The 21,368-nt window shown below is 40.2% G+C and overlaps 1 protein-coding gene across 1 annotated transcript in view; it reads left to right on the top strand.

Annotated features, from left to right (window-relative positions):
* Window positions 1–5,717: 5,717 nt before the first annotated feature.
* The window catches only part of slc7a2 (solute carrier family 7 member 2), a 32,128-nt gene continuing 16,477 nt past the window's right edge, over window positions 5,718–21,368 (top strand). Inside the window, exons 1-7 of the mRNA XM_037675408.1 lie at window positions 5,718–5,832; window positions 6,797–7,177; window positions 7,274–7,429; window positions 11,398–11,563; window positions 11,662–11,798; window positions 15,733–15,955; window positions 18,347–18,483. Of these exons, the coding sequence (XP_037531336.1) occupies window positions 6,808–7,177; window positions 7,274–7,429; window positions 11,398–11,563; window positions 11,662–11,798; window positions 15,733–15,955; window positions 18,347–18,483 (1,189 nt within the window). The 5' untranslated portion in view covers window positions 5,718–5,832; window positions 6,797–6,807. The remainder of the gene's footprint in view (window positions 5,833–6,796; window positions 7,178–7,273; window positions 7,430–11,397; window positions 11,564–11,661; window positions 11,799–15,732; window positions 15,956–18,346; window positions 18,484–21,368) is intronic.

Genomic DNA, 21,368 nt, shown 5'->3' with positions numbered 1-21,368 from the left:
ATGTCAATATTTGTTTTAGTTTCTTATATACTGTATGACTCATTTGTTATATTTTCTGTTTTGTAATGTTCTTTATGCAGAATGGAAGGTTAATATCTGTATAATAAATAAATGGACTTTACTTAAAGATGTATTTGCATTTCATGTATTATATTATTCAATTTGGCCTGCAGCCCTCATAGATTTAAAATTTGGCCCTTTAAGGGAAAATTTTGGGCACCCCTGTCTCATATGTCATAATCATATGTTTACTCCCTCAGTAACTGATACAGCTTTTAATGTCTGGGACTTGAGTGGAGTACATTCACTATATGATCTCTATGATGATGATACATTTACCTCTTTTGAGCAGCTGGTACAGGAAGTTTAATATTCACATTATAGTTTTTCATATATTTGCAGCTGAGACATTTTGTGAGGTCTAACTCTGACTGTTTTCCTTTGTACCCCTCTAAACATTTTGTGGTTAAGATTTTGGAATGCAGTCTGATACTAGTAGAGCACTAAGCAAGATCTGTACACTGCTCAGTTCATACCATGAGATCAGTTTGGACTTGCTTAAACTGAAATGGGAATAGAACTTGGAGGAATCCATATCAGACTTAGTCTGGCGAAGAATCATTCAAAACATTTATTTATTCTCAATCTTCCTGAGACATGCTGCAATTCAATTCAAGGTGTTGCATCAGCTGCATTGGTCCAAAGACAATGTATCCAAGATGAAAGCCGACCTGAACCCTGCATGTAATAGTTGTAAACAAACTCCAGCTACACTCTTGCATACATTCTGGACCTGTCATAAACTGCAGATCTTTTGGCAATCTATTTTTAACACCTTCTCTGGGATATGTGGAAAAATAGTGCACCCACCACCATTCATATCACTGTTTGGGGTTGTCCCTGTGGATACGTCCTTCAACAAGTACGAGAAGGATGTGATTGCTTTTGGCTCTCTTCTGGCCAGGATACTTGTTTTATGCAGTTGGAAGGACCCACACCCCCCAGCATATGATGGTTAAGAGAAGTCATGTATTATATTCATTTGGAAAAAATCTAATATACCCTGAAGGGTTCTGCCACAAGATTTTGGGACACATGGCAACCTTTTCTGTCTGTTGAAAACATGTCAATGCCTGTTTAATTTAATTTATTTAAGTATGTGTGATTGATCCAGTAAGGGAGGTGAGGGGTGGGAGAGAATTTTGTTCTATGTTCTTGTTCCTTTATTTTCTCTTTTGTGTGTGTGTTCAAGAAAACAAAAAATAAATAAAAAGACTTTGATTAAAACCCAGTCTGATATTGCATGCTACAACTGCCTGCCATATAGATGCCTTACTTCCATGACAAAATCCAGACCATCCATCTCTCTTGCTGGTCCAGTCTTTGAAATCCTTTCTGATCACATCAGGACTTCCTTCATTCTGGTTCCATTTGGAGCTATGAATATCCACTGGTTACTTACCTGTGAAATGAAGAGGAACTACTTTGGGTAACACTTTACAATAAGGTACCCAAAATTTGTATCTCGATTCAACGGTGCCAACTGGTGGCACCTTCCTGCTGTGGATACCTTCATTATGACACCTGCCTGACCTGACCTTTGTTTGTTTCTGCTCTGGATCTATCTCTCTGCCTGCTGGATGTTTTCCACTCTGTTCTTCTAAGGATGACACATGACTGTGACTGATTGGAACATTTTCAAACACTAAGTATTCTCTTTGCATTAGGAGGTGTTATTACTTGTAGACACCAACTCACTCAGTTCTTCAAGCTAGAATCTGTAATGGTGGGTGTCATGGCTCACAACACTGAAGTTTCCTTTGTACGACTCTTGAAATAAATTTGTTGTGACTAAATGACCTGGAATTTAGTGTGGGATTTTGTTTCAAGAAAAAGTTATCTTCTGACCATGACCTCTAAACCAGAACCACCCTGAACTGTTTCTCAACAGTTACTTTTGACATGAATAATGTCCTATGTTTTCTGAACTCTGAACATTCACTAGAACTCTTATTCAGATACGATTTTGTTCAAAGTAAAAACATTTTAATTAGATTGTTTGTTTTATCTGATCATGACATGTTTAAAACATTAATAATATTGATTTATTATGGCTTATGAATTATGTTTTAACATATTTTCTCTGTTTTGTTTCAGAAAAGACTCAACTTTGAATAGCACCATAATTGTGTGACAAGAGTTTTATCAGCTGAAGTCACGTCTTGATGAAAGACACATCACCTTCTGACACCCAGAGACACATGTCTCCAGTCCATCACAGGGATGCATAGAGACAAATGAGGAAAAACAACCATTCACTCTTTCACTCTCACCTAGGGACAATTTAGAGTTACCAATCAGTCTAACATGCATGTTTTTGGTCTGTGGGAGGAAACAAGAGTACCCGGAGAAAATCCACACAGCACGGAGAGAACATGCAAACTCCACCCAGAAAGGTCCCCGGCTGGGATTTGAACCGATGACCTTCTCGCTGAGAGGAGGCAGCTCTAACAACTAAGACACAGTGCTGAAATATTATTCATATTATATATTTTTTTTATTATAAAAATATGGGTAACACTTTACGATAAGGTACACAAATTTTGCTTAACTACTAGGGAATGCCTAAAGAACAAATCAGTAGATAATGGATAGTTAACCAGTACTTACTGGGGAACACACAGCCAAGCCTTATTAGGGGACTATTGGTTAGTTTCCTTGTAAATGAAGAGTAACTAGTCAAGAACTAATGGGTAGTTACCAAGGGGGCAGCATGGTGGCGCAACTGGTAGAGCTGCTGCTTCTCAGCGAGCAGGTCCTTGGTGCAAACCCCGGTCCAGGGGCCTTTATGGGTGGAGTTTGCATGTTCTCTCCGTGCATGCGTGGGTTTTCTCCAGGTGCTCCGGTTTCCTCCCACAGACCAAAAACATGCATGTTAGGCTGATTGGTAACTCTAAATTGTCCCTAGGTGTGAGTGAGAAAGTGAATGGTTGTTTGTCTCGTTTGTCTCTATGTGTCCCTGTGATGGACTGGAGACCCGTCCAGGGTGTACCCCGCCCCTCGCACAGGGATTGCTGGACATGGGCACCGGTGACCCCCGTGACCCAAAATGGAATAAACGGGTAAAGATAAAGGATGGATGGGTAGTTACCAAGGACACAAAAGAGGAACAAATCAGAAGCTAGTTAACCAGTACTTGCTGGGGAACACACAGCCAAATCTTATTAGGGGACTACTGGTTTGTTACCACAGAAACAGAGGAGAAATTCTCCATGTAGGTTCTGAATAAACCCTGCACCAGTGAGGCCACAGCTCGTAATTGTCAAAAACCTGTTTTCCAGTGATTACTGATTTCATTACCCATTAGCTCCTGATTCGTTCCTCTTTAATTTCCTTGGTAACTACCCATTAGTTCTTGATTAGTTCCTCTTTGTTTATAAGGTAACTAACCAATAGTCCCCTAATAAGGCTTGGCTGTGTGTCCCCAGTAAGTACTGGTTAACTACTCATTAGCTCCTGATTTGTTTCTCTTTGGTTTTCATGTTAACTATCCGTTAGTTCCTGAGTAGTTCCTCTTCGTTTCACAGTTAAGTAATCAGTAGTCCCCTAATAAGTCTTGGCTGTGCGTTCCCCAGTAAGTACTGGTTAACTACCTATTAACACCTGATTTGTTCCTGATTTGTTCCTGAGGCGTTCCCTAATAGTTAATCAAATTTTGTTTACCTTATTGTAAAGTGTTAACAAAAGATGAATACGGTAATTTACCTTTTATTGACCTGGTGCCCCTTTTTTATGACAGCAAATAAATGTTGTGAGGAAAAAGCATCACCCTTCTTTGTCCCTCATTCACATCCTACATCATTGACTCTCAGGTATTATCACACCAAAACCTGCGCAATGTTGGCAAGGCTGACTTGTGTTAGAGCCACTTTATTGTTTGCTAAGGTTGATTAGCTCTGACAACCATCTTGAACTGAGTTGACTCCAAAAGTTCATCATTTATAAACCTACTGTATATGTTGAACCTATAGATATAAATACATTTTGAATCTTCATTTCTGAGTTTTATAATATTTTCTAAAGCAGAAACATTAGTGTCCTTTTTCACGTTTCCGCAACAAGTGATGAACAAATAAAGCATCATTGTTTGTAAATGAATCTCTGCAGCTTTACTTCATCTGTAACGCACCATGAAATGTAAGCAAACCTTTATAAAAAATTATCATGTTGTATCAAAAGACAAGTGGAGGGTGATTTATTTTTGTACCACAGAAGTGACAGTGTGTTGTTCTACTTTCGTGTCACACATTCTAAAATTATTTTGGTACTTTTATTTGATCCATATCTTGATTGGTTCATAGAGCTGTTACGTTTTCCATGAGCTAAGACTTTTCTCAGCACCGTCCTGCAAAGACTGCTCCTGTTTTCTAACCTGGATGCCACTATCACCACTGTCTGAAGGGCAATAGTTCACTCTAACATTTCCTGGCAAAAAAACGTGTGAAGTGGAGCGAACAGCGCCACAGTCTGCAAGGCAAACAGCTCTCAACCTGTTGACCATGTCCAGGCTCTTGGAGCAGCTCGCTCAGTCATTGGAGGTCAGATGTGTTCAATTGCCTTCACACTGTGAGCGCGTGTCAACACTGAGACTCCTTTCCATCCTTTCCATGGTTACTGCGCAGACCACTGCTGAAGAACATCCATTCAAACAAAAAATTCTGCCACTTTGAATTTTCTTCTGGCATTTTTAGTACCAAGGAACAAATAATTTTAGACAACTGTTTGAATCTACATTTCAGATGACTTAGAAGTAGCTCTTACAGTTGTCCTCCTTGTGCAAAGAACAAGTTGTCTTCTATCAATGTGCAGGTCAGAGTCGGCTCCAGCAGCACAGACATGGTGGACAATTGTCCGTGATGTGGGCTTCTTGGCTTTGACGAACGAACTCAGAAAGAACTCTTGTCCTGCCATTGAATCTGCAATCTGCACTCTGCTCTGGTTCCTGAAGCCAGCTGCCAAATTCTCACTGAGATCTTCAGCTGGTTTGAACTGGTTGTGACAGAAGTACTCCCCACTGTAAACTTTGTTTTTAAGTGACAATCTTTTCCTCCAACACTCATCTTGTTTCTGACGTTACAGTGGAGATACCAGGCTGTTGTGTGAGTGCTGTGCTATTGATTTGGTTCTGCTTGTGGGTCCAATAGCTCAAGGTACATTGAGCAATACCCGTATTCCATTAGGAGGGCTTATCCCCCCTCCACCCAGCACTCTCTACCCTTCATTGACCAATCAGCACCCAGGCTTTTAGCAACGCTCCTGTGGGCTGTACTGGGTAAACAGTGGCTTCCTCAGTGTTTGTCACTGAACGTTACCTAACCATTTATCAGCGGGACATCTGGACAGCTGAGCTCTGAGGTCTGCATCAGGACTCTTCCAAACAACATCCACCTCAAGCTTATTTTGTCTCTGCCTTTCTGTACAACTCAAAGAGGAGTACTTATGGTGCTAAGCACAGTAGTAAACTCTCCCCACCCCCATGCCTGCCTACCTTCTTGCTGTGGGGACGTCACCCCTCGGCTGTGGTAGACTGTATTCTAGTTTTGGGGGCAAGGCGAGGGCAGACCCTATGAAGAAACACTTGGTGTAGAGGGAGGAGTGACTGCTCCGTGCAGTTAATGTGTTCAACGCAGTGCGAAGATCTAAGACTTGTCAGATCAGGACAAGTTGTCTGACTTGTGCATGTGCTTGGTGTCCTATTACCCACCTGGACAAACAGCTTCTCTTCTTTTCAAACATCTTGGAGGTGTCATTTCCAGACAGCCTGTTTCTAAGGTAGGTGCATGCTTCTAATGTAACACAACTGATGTAACACATCTGCTAATAATGTATTTGTCCTGTTACATACAATTTATAGCTAAATTTGACTTTGTTCTAAAGGAAAATACATTTTCTGACAAATTCAGGATTGTATTTTTTCTTTGCAAAGCTGATTTCTGCTTTTGATATGGTCATTTTTAGATTTTTTTTTTTTTTGTATTTAAATCCATATTGTGATGTCAATGAGCTGTATCAACCAAAATTAATTTTCTGTTGATGAAGAAATCTACAGAACAACAGAAGTCAGTGTTCATTTGGATGGTTGATTTAATTTATGGTCAACATGTTTAAATAACTTAGCATATTACAAAGTATTCAGCAAAAGGCAGAAATAATTTTATCTTCTTTATCAAATAGTGCTAACCATCAATTATAAAACGATAGTGTTCATTCTATAAGACGGTGAAAACAAAGCGGTAGTTTTCACTTGAATTGGAGCAGTTTGAATGTTATTGTTCATGGATGCAGCTCTTTGAATTCTCGATGTGCACCATGACCACAAACAATAGTTTTAATTGGACCTGCAGTCTCTGAACTTTACTAACACTGCAGCTCTTGGCAGCAGTCCTGAACGCACGTCATAGTTTGTAGGCTTTTCTTTTCACATGTTATGAAACTGACGTTTCAGCACGTTTTATCAGAACAAGTTAGAAAGGCTCAATAATGCAGAGCAGAAACAGATTCAACCTTTGAAGGGAACTTTGACTCGTTCTTAAAATGTGCTGGATTGTCGTTTTCTCTTCTTGGGATTTGTACTCTGACTTCAGGATATGGATCCAGACCTTGGGCACATTTGATGACATACTTCACAAATCTTTAATCTGCAAACTATTTCACAAAGCTCAACCAATCAAATTCTCCTTCACGCCCTGCAGCACCAGCTCAAATTAATATTTGTTTCTCTCTGTTTCCCCGTCAGCAAGTGAAAACATGTTAAAGCAGATTCTGTCATTTGGGCACTCCTTGGTGCGCAGGAAAGTGGTCGACCTGAACAGCCTGGAGGACTCCAAGTTGTGCCGCTGCCTGGGAACCGTCGACCTCATTGCCCTGGGGGTGGGCAGCACTCTAGGTGCTGGTGTCTATGTTTTAGCCGGAGAGGTGGCCAAGGCCAACTCTGGCCCAAGCATTGTCATATCCTTCCTGATTGCTGCTCTGGCCTCTGTCATGGCCGGACTATGTTACGCTGAGTTTGGGGCCCGTGTACCCAAGACTGGCTCTGCGTACCTGTACAGTTACGTGACTGTCGGGGAGATCTGGGCCTTCATTACCGGCTGGAACCTCATCCTCTCATATGTAATTGGTGAGCTACTGCCAATTTTTAAATGTTTTTTAAATTAAATAATAATAAGAAAAAAAACTGGTTCTTCATGAAGTCTGTTTGTTCCGTTGCCAACAGGTACATCGTCAGTTGCCAGAGCATGGAGTGGCACGTTTGATGAAATGATTGGAGGACACATCGAAGTATTTTGTAGGACCTACTTCAGTATGAACGCTCCTGGCTTGGCTCCGTACCCCGACTTCTTTGCTGTGTGCCTGATTCTACTGCTGTCTGGTAAGATTGGTCATTATGTTCCCTAAATGTCCTTTAAACATGCTCAGACAGTGGCTTCAGTGAAAGAAGACAAACTAAAATCAGATCAAATCAACTTGTGATCCGTTGCATGCATAAACCAAAAACGCCTTGGCAGAACTTTTATAAATACTCAAGGGTTCAAGATTACATATAATCTGCAAGATTGTGTGAGTTCATTGAGTCCTCACAAACACCTCCAATCATTACCAATAAATAAACAGTTGCAGCTGAAAAATGTTCAGTTTATCAGTTTCCTGTCAAATTCAGTCCATACAGCCGCTTCAGTGAACTCTCATCAGTCTATTCATCTGATGGGGAGAGCTTCACGAATCAGAGACGTTCCTCTTTAGATCAAACTCTGTCACAGTTTGATTTGTTGGTCTGCCAATAACCCCAGAACAATCCATGAGGTTGTGTGCTGATGAAAATTTACAGTATACAGCAGCGATCAGAAATTGTTGTAAATTATTTCCACTCTGCAAAGAGAACGGTCCAAAAAATTATAATTTCTGATTGCTGCTGTATATTGTAGATCTTCATCACCACACAACCAACTTCAATGACTTCTAAAAACAAGATTTTGGTGTCTGAGTTTGAATTCCTTGTGGATTTTCTTTAATCCACACAGTTTTAAAATGATTCATACGGAGTGAAATATATACATACAATCTCTACTATATTTGGCTTATTGTACCTTACAAAGTTGTACCTCAACAAAATGTTGTAGCTGTCAAATTTCTAGCTCAGTTATGGCTGAATATTTGAACACTTTATGGAAAAACATTGTATTTAAAGTGTTTGATTTACTTACACACAAATTTGAAACAGTCACAAAATGTTGTGCATGGCTGATGGGGGCTTTGGGAAGTCCATGTCAAATCCTTTGTTCATTTGTTTGATCTAACCAGGAACCAGTGGGGCAGCTGTGGCTGAGTGGTTAGAGTAGTTGTCTTCCACTGCGAGAGTTGGGGTTTCAAATCCAACAGCAGTCACATGCCAAGTGTTCTTGGGCAAGACACTGAACCCCCCATTGCCTCCGATGTGTGTCTCATTGGTGTATGAATATGATCCAAAGCTGTGATTAGTCTCTTTAGAATGATTTGTTCCACTAGCTTTGTATAGATCTAGTAGAGTGCTGTATGAATGTGTAAATGAGGACAAAAATTGTAGTGTAAAGCACTTTGAGTGTCTTGATAAGTTAGAAAGGCGCTATATAAGTACAGTCCATTTACCATTTACTAGTTCCTATGTGTTCGGGATCATTGTCTTGTTGAGAACCCAACTGTGTCTGCTGTTGATTTGAGCTGAAATTTGAGAAGTTGGCAGTAAACCTTCATCATTCCATCCACCTTGAGCAAGGCACACAATACTACCAGCATGAGGCTTGGTAGCATTGAGGTTATGTGTTCTCAGATTTGACAACCTCATCATGATTTCTTCAAACATACTTACAGTGGTGATTGAAAGTTTGTGAACTCTTAAAAATTTTCTATATTTCTGCTTAAATATGACCTAAAACATAATCAGATTTTCACACAGTCTTAAAAGTAGATAAAGAGAATCCAGTTAAACAAATGAGACAAAATATTATCTGCCCATCAAACGTTACTCCAAAAGTAGATGGACCTGTCCATGTGAGCAACTGCAAGCTTCAGGTGAGCTTGAAGGGTTTATTTTGGAGCAGGAGCTTGTTTCTTGGCTGGCAACATCACCGTCAACAGACTTATTAAACTGTCTTCACTGTGGACAGAGACACTGGTGGACAGAGACACTGGTGGACACCAGTTTTCAGCTTCACTGTGGACAGAGACACTTGTGAACACCTGTTTTCAGCTTCACTGCGGACAGAGACACTTGTGAACACCTGTTTTCAGCTTCACTGTGGACAGAGACACTTGTGAACACCAGTTTTCAGTTTCACTGTGGACAGAGACACTGGTGGACACCAGTTTTCAGTTTCACTGTGGACAGAGACACTTGTGAACACCTGTTTTCAGCTTCACTGTGGACAGAGACATTTGTGAACACCTGTTTTCAGCTTCACTGCGGACAGAGACACTTGTGAACACCTGTTTTCAGCTTCACTGTGGACAGAGACACTTGTGAACACCTGTTTTCAGCTTCACTGTAGACAGAGACACTTGTGAACACCTGTTTTCAGCTTCACTGTGGACAGAGACACTTGTGAACACCAGTTTTCAGTTTTACTGCAAACAGAGACACTTGTGAACACCTGTTTTCAGCTTCACTGTGGACAGAGACACTTGTGAACACCAGTTTTCAGTTTCACTGTAGACAGAGACACTGGTGGACACCAGTTTTCAGTTTCACTGTGGACAGAGACACTGGCGGACACAAGTTTTCAGCTTCACTGTGGACAGAGACACCGGTGGACCTTAGTGTTCAGATTCACTGTGGACAGAGACACTTGTGAACACCTGTTTTCAGCTTCACTGCAGACAGAGACACTTGTGAACACCTGCTTTCAGCTTCACTGCAGACAGAGACACTTGTGAACACCTGTTTTCAGCTTCACTGTAGACAGAGACACTTGTGAACACCTGTTTTCAGCTTCACTGCAGACAGAGACACTTGTGAACATCTGTTTTCAGCTTCACTGTGGACAGAGACACTTGTGAACACCTGTTTTCAGCTTCACTGCGGACAGAGACACTTGTGAACACCTGTTTTCAGCTTCACTGTGGACAGAGACACTTGTGAACACCAGTTTTCAGCTTCACTGTGGACAGAGACACTTGTGAACACCAGTTTTCAGTGTCACTGTAGACAGAGACACTGGTGGACTCCAGTTTTCAGTTTCACTGTGGACAGAAACACTGGTAGACACAAGTTTTCAGCTTCACTGTGGACAGAGACACTGGTGGACACCAATTTTATCTTCATTGTGGACAGAGACACCGGTGGACCTTAGTGTTCAGATTCACTGTGGACAGAGACACTTGTGAACACCTGTTTTCAGCTTCACTGCAGACAGAGACACTTGTGAACACCTGTTTTCAGCTTCACTGTGGACAGAGACACTGGTGGACACCAGTGTTCAGTTTCACTGTGGACAGAGACACTGGTGGACACCTGTTTTCAGTTCATGACAGGTTTGAGCCTCTGTGGTTCTCAGGTTCTCCCTGAACATCCTGAATGTTCCAAACTTTGGAGTAGTGCTCACACACCTGAAGAGCTTGTACTTGAGTACAGCAGTTCATCTGATGATTTTGGAATCTGAATTTGCTTAGAAATGGTTACAAAAGACTTTTCCCAGATTTTGAAAATGCACCATTCTAAGTTATTTAGACTCCCATTGTTCTGAGTCTTTCTCATCCCAGTAATCTCTGTCCAGCAAGACATTTTTTAATGTTGGCAAAGGGAAACTTTCAGCTGCAATAAATGCTGATTACTAATGAGGAGTTTTAGGCCTTATTCAGATAAGACATTGAAGAACTTCAGAAACCCTCATTAAAAGATTTAGGTGATAAATTCTGCATCAACATTTATTCAGTACTTCTCTGTTTAGATCTACTGGACCTGAACTAATGAGGTTCTGAACCATGTTGGCATCCCAGACCAGCTCTGTTAAAACTTGGTTTCACAATGAAAGGATCCAAACTGACCAAAGTAAACTAGAAGAATGGTCCGTGTTACACGGTCTATGTTGTTTGTTACTAACATTATCAGTGTTTAGCGTATAGCTTAGATCTTTTAGTATACCATTTAGCGTTCGTTTAGTGTATATCAGTGTATATCTTAGATCCGTATATAGCGTACTGTTTCTTTTTATACTTTATATTTTTTCTATTTTTGGGTGTGACTGGGACCCTGAGTACATAATTTTGTTCCACCTCATGTACCACATGTAATGTGAATGACAATAAAGAACCTTGAACTTGAACTTGTGTTCTGTGCTGAGCTCTGCTGTGGTTGTGCTGCTCCAGGACTCTTGTCGTTTGGAGTGAAGGAATCGGCCTGGGTCAACAAGGTCTTCACTGCCATCAACGTGCTGGTCCTCTTGTTCGTTATTATCTCTGGATTTGTCAAAGGAGACACATACAACTGGAAGATAAGTGAAGAATCCCTTATCAACGTCACCATAGTCACAAGGTAATCTAATCACAATAAGATTACAGTCTGCACAGCTGTTCTTTCACGCACCGATCAATACTGGCGTCAATCAATGTTACAAATAAATCACGTTTCAGGAACTTGTCAGAGATGGCCAATGTGAGCAGTGATTATGGCGTTGGGGGTTTCATGCCCTACGGTTTTAGTGGAACCTTAGCTGGAGCTGCCACCTGCTTCTATGCTTTTGTGGGGTTTGATTGCATTGCAACAACAGGTGAGTTATTGGTGTGGTGGACTGTACCTGGTGTGGCTTGTCTGTGCTCTTACTTCGTAGAATAACTACATATAAACATTCATTCAACCTTTATTTATACAAGTTAGTCTCAGTGAGGACTCATTTTCAAGAGAGACCTGTTTTAGACAGACAACATATAAAGTAGGGACAACAATAATTCAACAAAAGCAATTAAAATCAAATAAAAGTAGTTATAAAAACACAAAATCAGGGTTCCATATAAACAAGATACAATACTAAAAACAAAAACATATTTGCTTAGATTTTTCTATTGACCTTATCAAATGTTTAAATTCCCTTAACTAAATCAAAGTGGACAGCTTCAGATCTTGTTGCAGGTTCCAGAAGCAGAGTAGGAAAAAGCCTTTTGGCCAAGTTCAGTCTGCACTGAGGGGACGCTGCAGGTAATGATGGCCTGAGAGCACATGCTGTAACTGCACTGACGACGTGACGTGTGGGAGGAGATGGCGGAGAAAGTACTCAAACACTGTACTTAAATAAAAGTACAAATAAACAGACAAAAATGTACTCTAGTAAAAGTAGAAGTACCACATTAACATTTTTACTTAAGTAAAAGTAATTAAGTACTTGGTTTTAAAAATACTTAAAGTATTAAAAGTAAAAGTACTTGCTGATTGTATTACCTAATGCAATGGTCTACAATATCATTAAGTGCGCACATGTTCTGTAATACATTAATAGCGTTGAGCCATTTTAATGAACAATGCTGCAGATAATACATGTTTTTATTGTGTTTACTCTGTGACACAGTTCACACTTGGACTTGTGATTCTGTGCGTCAGAACTTCAGGGATGACCTGCAGAGTTAAATGTCATTAAGCAAAATAAGAAAGAGGAATGATTATACCAATGGGATTTTTCTACCTGGATTATTGAGCATGCATCAGGATATACCTTTGATAGTTTTTATTCAACGCAAAGGAAAACCAATGTGTCATTTTAACTGCGGTAAACACATTTAAGTAAAAGTTGTCTGCCTGAAAAAAGGAGCATTAGATCTAACAAAGGAATAACACTGATCAGTTCAACTCCAGTTTGTCATCAACTCTAGTTAAAATACTGTCTAGTCAAACTTGTAATGGGTCAATATGAACAATATTTTAACTTCTCAACACCATTTTCAAAACTTTGACCCGAGTGTTGAGACATTTGGAGACATCTCTTGTCTTCTGTCCTAACATCCATGAACTGACACATTTTAATATTGGAACAAGAATTTCTTGTTCAAGTTCAGAAGAAGTTGGTTTAACTCTACTTAAATAAAGTACAGATACATGAAAAATGTACTTAAGTACAATAATGAAGTACTTGTACTTAGTTGCATCCCACCACTGAAGGTAGCAGACGAAGGAGGGATTTATAGATGAAAATGAACAAGTGTGGGAGTCTACATGTAGATAATGATGACCAACTGACTAATGAGTACAGAGTGCAGTGATGGGTCCGGTAGTTACAGCCAGTTTGGAGCCAGTGCCCCATGGTAGACAGCATCCAACATTTGCAAGGAGCTGGCGGGCGTTCATGTAAATAATGTCACCATAGTCAATGACCGGTAGGAAAGTAGCAGCTACAAGGTGTTTTCTGGCATTCAGAGTTAAGCAAGATTTATTTCTGAAAAAGAAACCCAGTTTTAATTTCAGTTTCTTTATCACGTTTTCAACATGTGGCTTAAAAGAGAGATGTAAATGGTAAATGAACTGTACTTATATAGCGCCTTTCTATCTTAATGAGATACTCAAAGCACTTTACACTACAATCTGTGCCTCATTTACCCATTCATACAGCACTCTACTAGATCTATACAAAGCTAATTGAACAAATAATTCTAAAGAGACTAATCAGAGCTTCATCACATTCATACACCGATGGGACACACATCAGAGGCTTTGAGGGGTTCAGTGTCTTGCCCAGGGACACTTCGGCATGTGATAGCTGGTGGATTCAAACCCCCAACTCTTGCATTGAAGGACGACTGCTCTAACCACTCAGCCACAGCTGCCCAGATGTGCGTAAACCAAAATTCCCAAGTATTTGTAAGAATCCACAAACTCAATTAGAACACCACGTGTGGATGAGATAGGAAGAAGAACTGCTGGCACCAACTTTCTGTTTGAAAACAACATCCCCAAGTTCAAGTTCAAGAATCTTTATTATCCCCAAGAGACAATTTGTTTCACAGTCAGTAGTCACACAAAACATCCATACTAGAAAAGACATTGAGACATTAAAATGACACGAAATCATCACTGTTTGTTGAGAAGCCTGGTCGTTACAGGGATGAATGTGTTTTTCAGTCTGTTCATTCTACATCTGGGCAGCAGATACCTGCATCCAGATGGAAGCAACCTGAACTCACCATGGAGTGGATGATCAGGATCTGCCAGAATCAGCCTGGCCTTGTTCACTGACCTCACCTTGTGTAGGTCAGTGAGGTTCTGTAGGGCTATCCCAGCTGTTTTGCAGCACATCCTGACAATCCCCGAGGTTTTTTTTTTCTGTTTTTGCACATCAAAAGTCCAAACCAACAGATGAAGGTAAAAGTTAAAAGAGAATCAATAAAACATTCTCATAAAAGTAGAATCAACATTAAACCACAGAGCTTCTGATAAAAATACATTCGCTGGTGGGCCTTTTTGCTAAGTGAGTTCACATGGGGGTCAAAGGTCAGTTTGTCATCAAGAACAGTTCCCGGATATTTATACAGTTGCACCACCTCAACAGCTTCACCGTCAATGACCAGAAGAGCGACAACTGAAGAGACTTTTCCAAAATCAATGACCATCTCCTTTGTCTTAGAAATATTTAATTTTAAAAAGGAAGACTCACATCATTTAGTGAAGTCCTCGACCACAGGTCCGGGGTCTGGTCATCACTGCTGAGAAGAGACAGGATGACAGTCATCAGCAAACTTTAAAATGTGACGATGTGGATATGGCTGCAACAATCATTTGTGTATAAAATAGATTGGAACAATAACAGAGTCTTTCCAGAGCTGTGAGACACTTAAGATTTGAAGAGACATGTTAAAAAGAAAACAGAATATATCTGATATCTGCAGGGAACAGTTTTTAAGAGTACAACCCCACTATGCTGTCAGGACCTGGACTTTTCTTTTCTTTAGTCTTATGAAAAATGTTAAATTTTTAACCGATGCCCCTTGGTTTCATAAGCATTTAGCACCAGTTTGAGATGGAACAAGTCAGACTGAATGATGTCAAATGTAGACTGTAGAAGCTGGAAAACCTTGGCAACTGTGTTAGCTCAACAAGAAACAATTGTATCGTCAGCATTGAGATGCAAGGATGCGTCAGGAGTGTTTTGACCTACATTATTTATATAAATTGTAAAAAGAGTGGGTCCTAAAACAGAGCCTTGTGACACACCATCAGTGCCCATTAAGTAGGTAGATGAACTACCTTCGTGTCAAACAAATTGCCTCCAACCTGAGATAATTAGAAAACCAACCAACAGTGCGATCTGAGAAACCAATATCTGAGAGCTTATGGCATAAAACGTCATGATCTACAGTATCAAAGGCTTTGGACGGGTCTAAGAAAAGTGCAGCACGGTAATCCTTAGAGTCCAAAGCTTCAACGACATCATAAAAAGCTTTAGCGAAGAAGATATTGTGCTGTGTTGTTTTCTGAAACCATATTGGTGGGAAGATAAAATGTTAAAATAATCCAAATACTTCTTGACTTGAGTATTTACCAGTTTTTCTAAAACCTTAGCTAAAATACTGAGTTTGGAAATCGGTTGGTGGTTGTTCAGTATAGTGGGGTCTCCGTTTTTCAGTACTGGTAGAACAAAAGCTGTTTTCCAAGCATCTGGGACGGTATTGTGTTGTATGGACAGATTAAAAGAAAAAACAAAACATGTTTGTGATCAACAGGCGAGGAAGTGAAGAACCCCCAGAAGGCCATTCCCATCGGCATCGTGTCGTCACTCACCGTGTGTTTCCTCGCCTACTTCGGTGTGTCGGCTGCTCTCACCCTGATGATGCCTTATTACCTGCTGGATGAGAAGAGTCCCCTGCCCATGGCCTTTGAGTATGTGGGGTGGGGCCCTGCCAAGTATGTTGTAGCTGTGGGGTCGCTGTGTGCCCTTTCCACCAGGTAACCCTGCGTATGTTTGAATAAGTTTACAACAGGAGCATTTATTCACGTCAACTTTAGAAAATCAAATAATTCAGATAGAATAAATATTGACTTTCATTTCTGCTTTGAATGTGTGATAATGGTGGATGAGTTTTGGTCAATATCTCTTATTGGATTGATTTGATTGGTGTTACAGCATGAGGTGGGTGCTTTGATTAATTATTGCTGAACCCCAGCATGATGCTTTTCAAACTGACTGAACAAGTTGCCTCAAATATATGTTGTTGGGATGTATTGTAATTAGGTCTTTCTTCCCTGTCGGTATGCGATACCTTTGGGTTTTTCTTAAAGGGTCTGTTCAGATCTTTTGAAGTGGGGTTCTGTGAAAAGCTTTTAAATATCTTACCTGTTGTAGATAGCTTTTTGAAGGGCCTCAGTTTGGAAAACTTGCAAATAGTTGTGACCATATATGATAAACTGGACAGAAGAACACAACAGAAGTTCAACTAAACAAAATGTGCTGTCCCCCCCACCCCCGTAAATTGGACCCTCTATTAGTTCAAGTTCATTTAAACAAATATCCGATATGTTCTATATTAAAATATAGAACTGGGAGATGAAGTTAGAGAGATCAGACTGAGATGGTTTGGACATGTCCAGAGGAGGGACAGTGGGTATACTGGTAGAAGGATGTTAGAAATGCAGCTGCCAGAAAAAAGACAAAGAGGAGAAATATGGATGAAGTTAGAGAGGACATGGAGGTGGGGTGAAGACAGAGGATGCAGAGGACAGGGTGAGATGGAGGAGGATGACTGTTGGTGGTGACCCCTGAACAGGGAAAAGCTGAAAGAAGAAGACAATCAGATAATATTTTGCATTATTGATTTATTTAATTCTGCTGAATAATTTTTGGAAACATTCAAATACAAGATGGCTCCCAAAACTCTTTAAGTATAGAAGTTAAATCGATGGCTCAAAGTCATTCAACACTAAGCTAAAGTTTAGTGTGGTAGTAGCTGAGCACAATCTCTGAAACATCCTCTGAGCCCTGACAGGTTGTGTGGGATCTGGTGGAACTAATTGTGCATGACGTTATTTTCAAATTATGACTATAAAAAGAAAAAGAAATGTCACAGTTTATGAAGACAAGATGTTTTTAGCTGTAAACTCTTCCACTGATGGCTGACAGGGCACTAGGTGAACAAGCTAAACGCTCAGTGAGCTAAGACCAAAGTGGGTTGCTGCCCTTTTAACACAACTCCAATCTCAGAAAACTGAGGTTCATGCAAACATTGTACAAACCTTTACACCACCCTAATTTACATATTTATAGTTATTTACATAGAATACTGCACGTTTATTTTGTAAGCACAGATAGCTCTTTGGTCGACGAAACGAACGACACAATGTTTCAACAAGAAGAATCCGTCCAGAGGACCAGAGTTAACCTTGTTAGATTGATCTACCTGGATTATTGAGCAGCATCAGGAAACTTTGGTCTTATAAACTGTTTGTACAAACTAACGTTGTTTGAAGAACTATGTACAACAAAAAGATAACACGTATTCAATATCTTTTCACAGAATACCTACTTTATTGCTTTAAACAAATCATTACATGTCATTCCTTCGCTCATCTTATAATCTGCATTGATTAAAAAAAAAAATGTTATCAAAGCAGATCAATGAAATGTGTCAGGGCTTGCAGTTGGACTTTACAATGCTGCTGTGTGGCCCGGATCTCTGGATAAACAACATCACCACTTTTAAAACTGCTTTAACACTTTTTTTTTTAATTGAATTAATTGTTTACGCACTTGAAGAATGTAATGATTGTAGGTGTTATTAAAGCCTGATGATGTTATTCAGGCATCAGACATCCAAACAGCCAAAGAATGACGGGGATGACATTACTGACAGGAAAGAAAGATGCTTTTTATTACTTTCATCACTCTCTGAAGCTTTGATGATGCCCCTGTCTGTTGTGTGTTTGGGGCTCTAACTAATGTGTTGGTCTTGCATGTCTCTGCTGTCTCATGCAGTCTGCTGGGCTCCATTTTCCCCATGCCTCGTGTAATCTATGCAATGGCAGAGGATGGGGTGCTTTTCAAAGCCTTAGCCCGAATCAGTCCTAAGACGAAGACCCCAATTATTGCTACTATGAGCTCCGGTGTAGTTGCAGGTGAGAGCCGGGGACAGGTGTGTGGTAACTCAACTAATGTTTATTCACCAATGAACTGTGAAAGGAACCATCAAAGGAGATGAATCAGACATTTTTTTCTAAATTAAAAGGCGTTTGAGCCCTCAATGGTATTATCTGTGTGGAGCTTTTGTCCCCGTTTATTCACAGTTGTGCAGGTGTCATGTTTTCTTCATGCACTCAGCCTAACCATGAACCTCTTCTCCATAGTCTGTTGGGCTCCATGTTCCCTCTGCCACGTATTCTCTTTGCCATGGCACGAGATGGCATTCTGTTCAAATTTATGTCCAAAGTGAGTAAGCGCCAGTCGCCAGTGGCTGCCACCCTGGCAGCAGGTACCACTGCGGGTAAGCTCCGGGACGAGGACTCGCCTATCTTTGGATTGTATTATGGACTTGTGTCTTTTCATTTCAGTGTTTTTCTGTTTACATGTGATCAGTTGGTGATGATGGCTGCATGATTTTGGTGATGGTGTTTCCCAAATTATATGAAATGATAATTACACCAGTTCAAGTTGTGTTTGTCATATGCAAGGTTAACACAAGGTCAACAGTACATTGAAATGCTCAGAATAAGAACAGATTTGACTCGCTACAAAACAAAGAACAAACAAGAAATGCTAAAGCATGCAATAAGGGTACAAAACAAAGTACCAAACAGAGTACAGTAAAGTACACAGATGTTCAAAACCAGCCTTGGCTTAAACATATTCATCACATAGGTCCACATGTTCAACAGGCATTAAAATGTTTTCAACGATAACACAAGAGGGAAAAACATTTTAAAAGTAACCAACATTCTGAATTGTACTAGTTCAAACAAAATGATATCATCAGTCTTCAATGGTGACTGAAAAACAACATGCATGTTTATGCCATCATCACATTTGTTACATAAAAAACTTCAAATATTTATCTTTGCATCAAGACATTTTACTGTTAGCTGAAATTTAGGTCTACTGAAAAGATTGTTTCTGCATCGTTTTCTTTTTCAACAAGGCCCTTTTAGATTGTATTTACAGTATGTCACTTTCTACTGCTTTAAACCATCAGTTCACAAACCTGTTAGAAAGTTATGTTAGTTTTGGTTGATTTGATACTTGTTAACACACAAACCAGCCACTAAGCAGCACAAGTCAGCATACCTATAGTGCCAGTCCCAAGCCTGGATAAATGGTGAGGATCTGTCAGGAACTGAATCCACCATAAAACATGTTTTTCAAAACAGTTATGTGAGACTATCCAAGCAACACCTCACCAGATCAGTTGAGGCCCGGGGGTTAACAACGACCGCCACCAATACTGTTGACAAACAGCAAATTATGCTACTGTTAGTCAAAGACCACGAAGAGGGAACATGTCAGGAGACAGTTTGAAAAGAGGAAAGTCAAGAATGTAGGATACTACATCCATTTAGGTGGAAACTCTAAATGTAGGGACAATGACAGGCAAAGGTAGAGCTGGCTGACATGATGCAGAGAAGGAAGGGAGATGTTTTATGTGTCCAAGAGATCAAGTGGAAGGACAGAAAGGCTCACAGCATTGGAGCATGGTTCAAACTGTTTTACCATGATATGAATAGAAAGAGAAATGGAGTAGGGGTGTTCCTGAAGGAGGAGTAGGCAAATAATGTATTAGAGGTGAAAAGAGTATCAGATAGGGTGATGTGTCTGAAGGTAGAAGTAGATTTGATAATAAACGGTGTGGTGCTCCACAGGTTGGATGTGATGTGGAGGAGAAATATACATTTTGGAAAGATCTGGATGAAGTGATAAAAAGTATTCCTGAGGAAAGTGTGGTGATCAGAGCAGACTTGAATGGACATGTTGGTGAAGGAAACAGAGGGGATGAGGAAGTGATTGGTAGGTTTGGTGTCAAGGAAAGAAACCAGGAAAGACAGATGGTGGTGGATTTCACCAAAAGAATGGAAATGGCTGTAGTCAACTCTTGTTTCCAAAAGGAGAAGGAAAGTGACCTATAAGAGTGGATGAAGGAGTACGCAGGTCGACTACTTTCTATGTAGAAGAGGAAACCTGAGGGAGACTGGAGACTGTAAGATTGTGGCAGAGGACAGCGTGGCCAGACAGCATCGGATGGTTGTGTGTAGAATGACTGTTGTTGTGAAGAAGAGAAAAGTGTTAATATCAGAGAAGACCAAATGGTGGAAGCTGAAGAAAGAAGAATGTTGTGAGAACTTCAGAGAGGAGCTGTTAAAGGCTCTGGGTGGTCCGAAAGAGCTTCCAAATAATGACTGGGCTACTACAGCAACAGTAATTAGAGAGACAGGTAGGAACGTACTTGGTGTGTCATCTGGACAGAGAATGGATGATAAGGAAAACTGGTGGTGGAATAATGAAGTGCAGGATGCCGTTCAAAGAAAGAAGTTAGCCAAGAAGAAATGACAATGAGAGGACTGAAGAGAGGAGACAGAAATATAAAGAGATGGCACATAGAGCAAAGAGGGAGGTAGCTAAGGCAAAGCGGAAGGTTTATGATATGATAGGCTGGATGCTAAGGGAGGCATGAATGACTTGTATTGACTGGCAAGACAGAGGGATCAGGCTGGAAAGGATGTGAAAATGTTGTTTTTTGAAGATAGAAATGGCAATAGTCTAACAAGTTCGAAAACTGTAATGAGGAAATGGAAGAAGTGTTTGAAGTGCTAGTAAATGAAGAGAGAAAGCGAAAAAAATAGAAGTAATTGAAATGCCACTTTGATTGTTGATATGTGCTGCTGATTATCCATGCTGCTGATCTCATATTGCTGATTATTTCATACTGCTGTATTCATTCATACTCATCTACTCACACAGACTCATGTTTGTGCAGCTGTTGTTCAGCATGTTGTTTTGCACTGTTAATGTTTAGCATATTCTTAGTTTATATCTTAGATCCTTATTACTGTTTCTTTTACAATTTATATTTTTGCTGTTGTTGGATGTAACTGGGACCCTGTGTACACCATTTCATTCCACCTCATGTACCACATGTGGTGCGAACAACAATAAAGAAACTTGAACCTTGAACCTTGAAACTATGGACCAGAAAATATGAAGGATTAATGAAGATGAAGTTCATATGGCTTTGAAGAAGATGAACAGGTGGAAGAGAACTTAGAGAGGTGGAGGTATGCACGTGAAAGAAAAGGAATGAAAGTCAGCTGTAGTAAGACAGAGTATGTGTGTTATGAGAGGGAGGCTAGTGGAACAGTGAGGCTACAAAGAGCAGATGTC

This window comes from Nematolebias whitei, chromosome 4 (assembly GCF_014905685.2).
Source record: "Nematolebias whitei isolate Nwh7 chromosome 4, NemWhi1, whole genome shotgun sequence".
NCBI classification, from domain to species: domain Eukaryota; kingdom Metazoa; phylum Chordata; class Actinopteri; order Cyprinodontiformes; family Rivulidae; genus Nematolebias; species Nematolebias whitei.
Note: the sequence above shows the minus strand (reverse complement) of the source record. Positions and strands in the feature narration are given on the sequence as shown.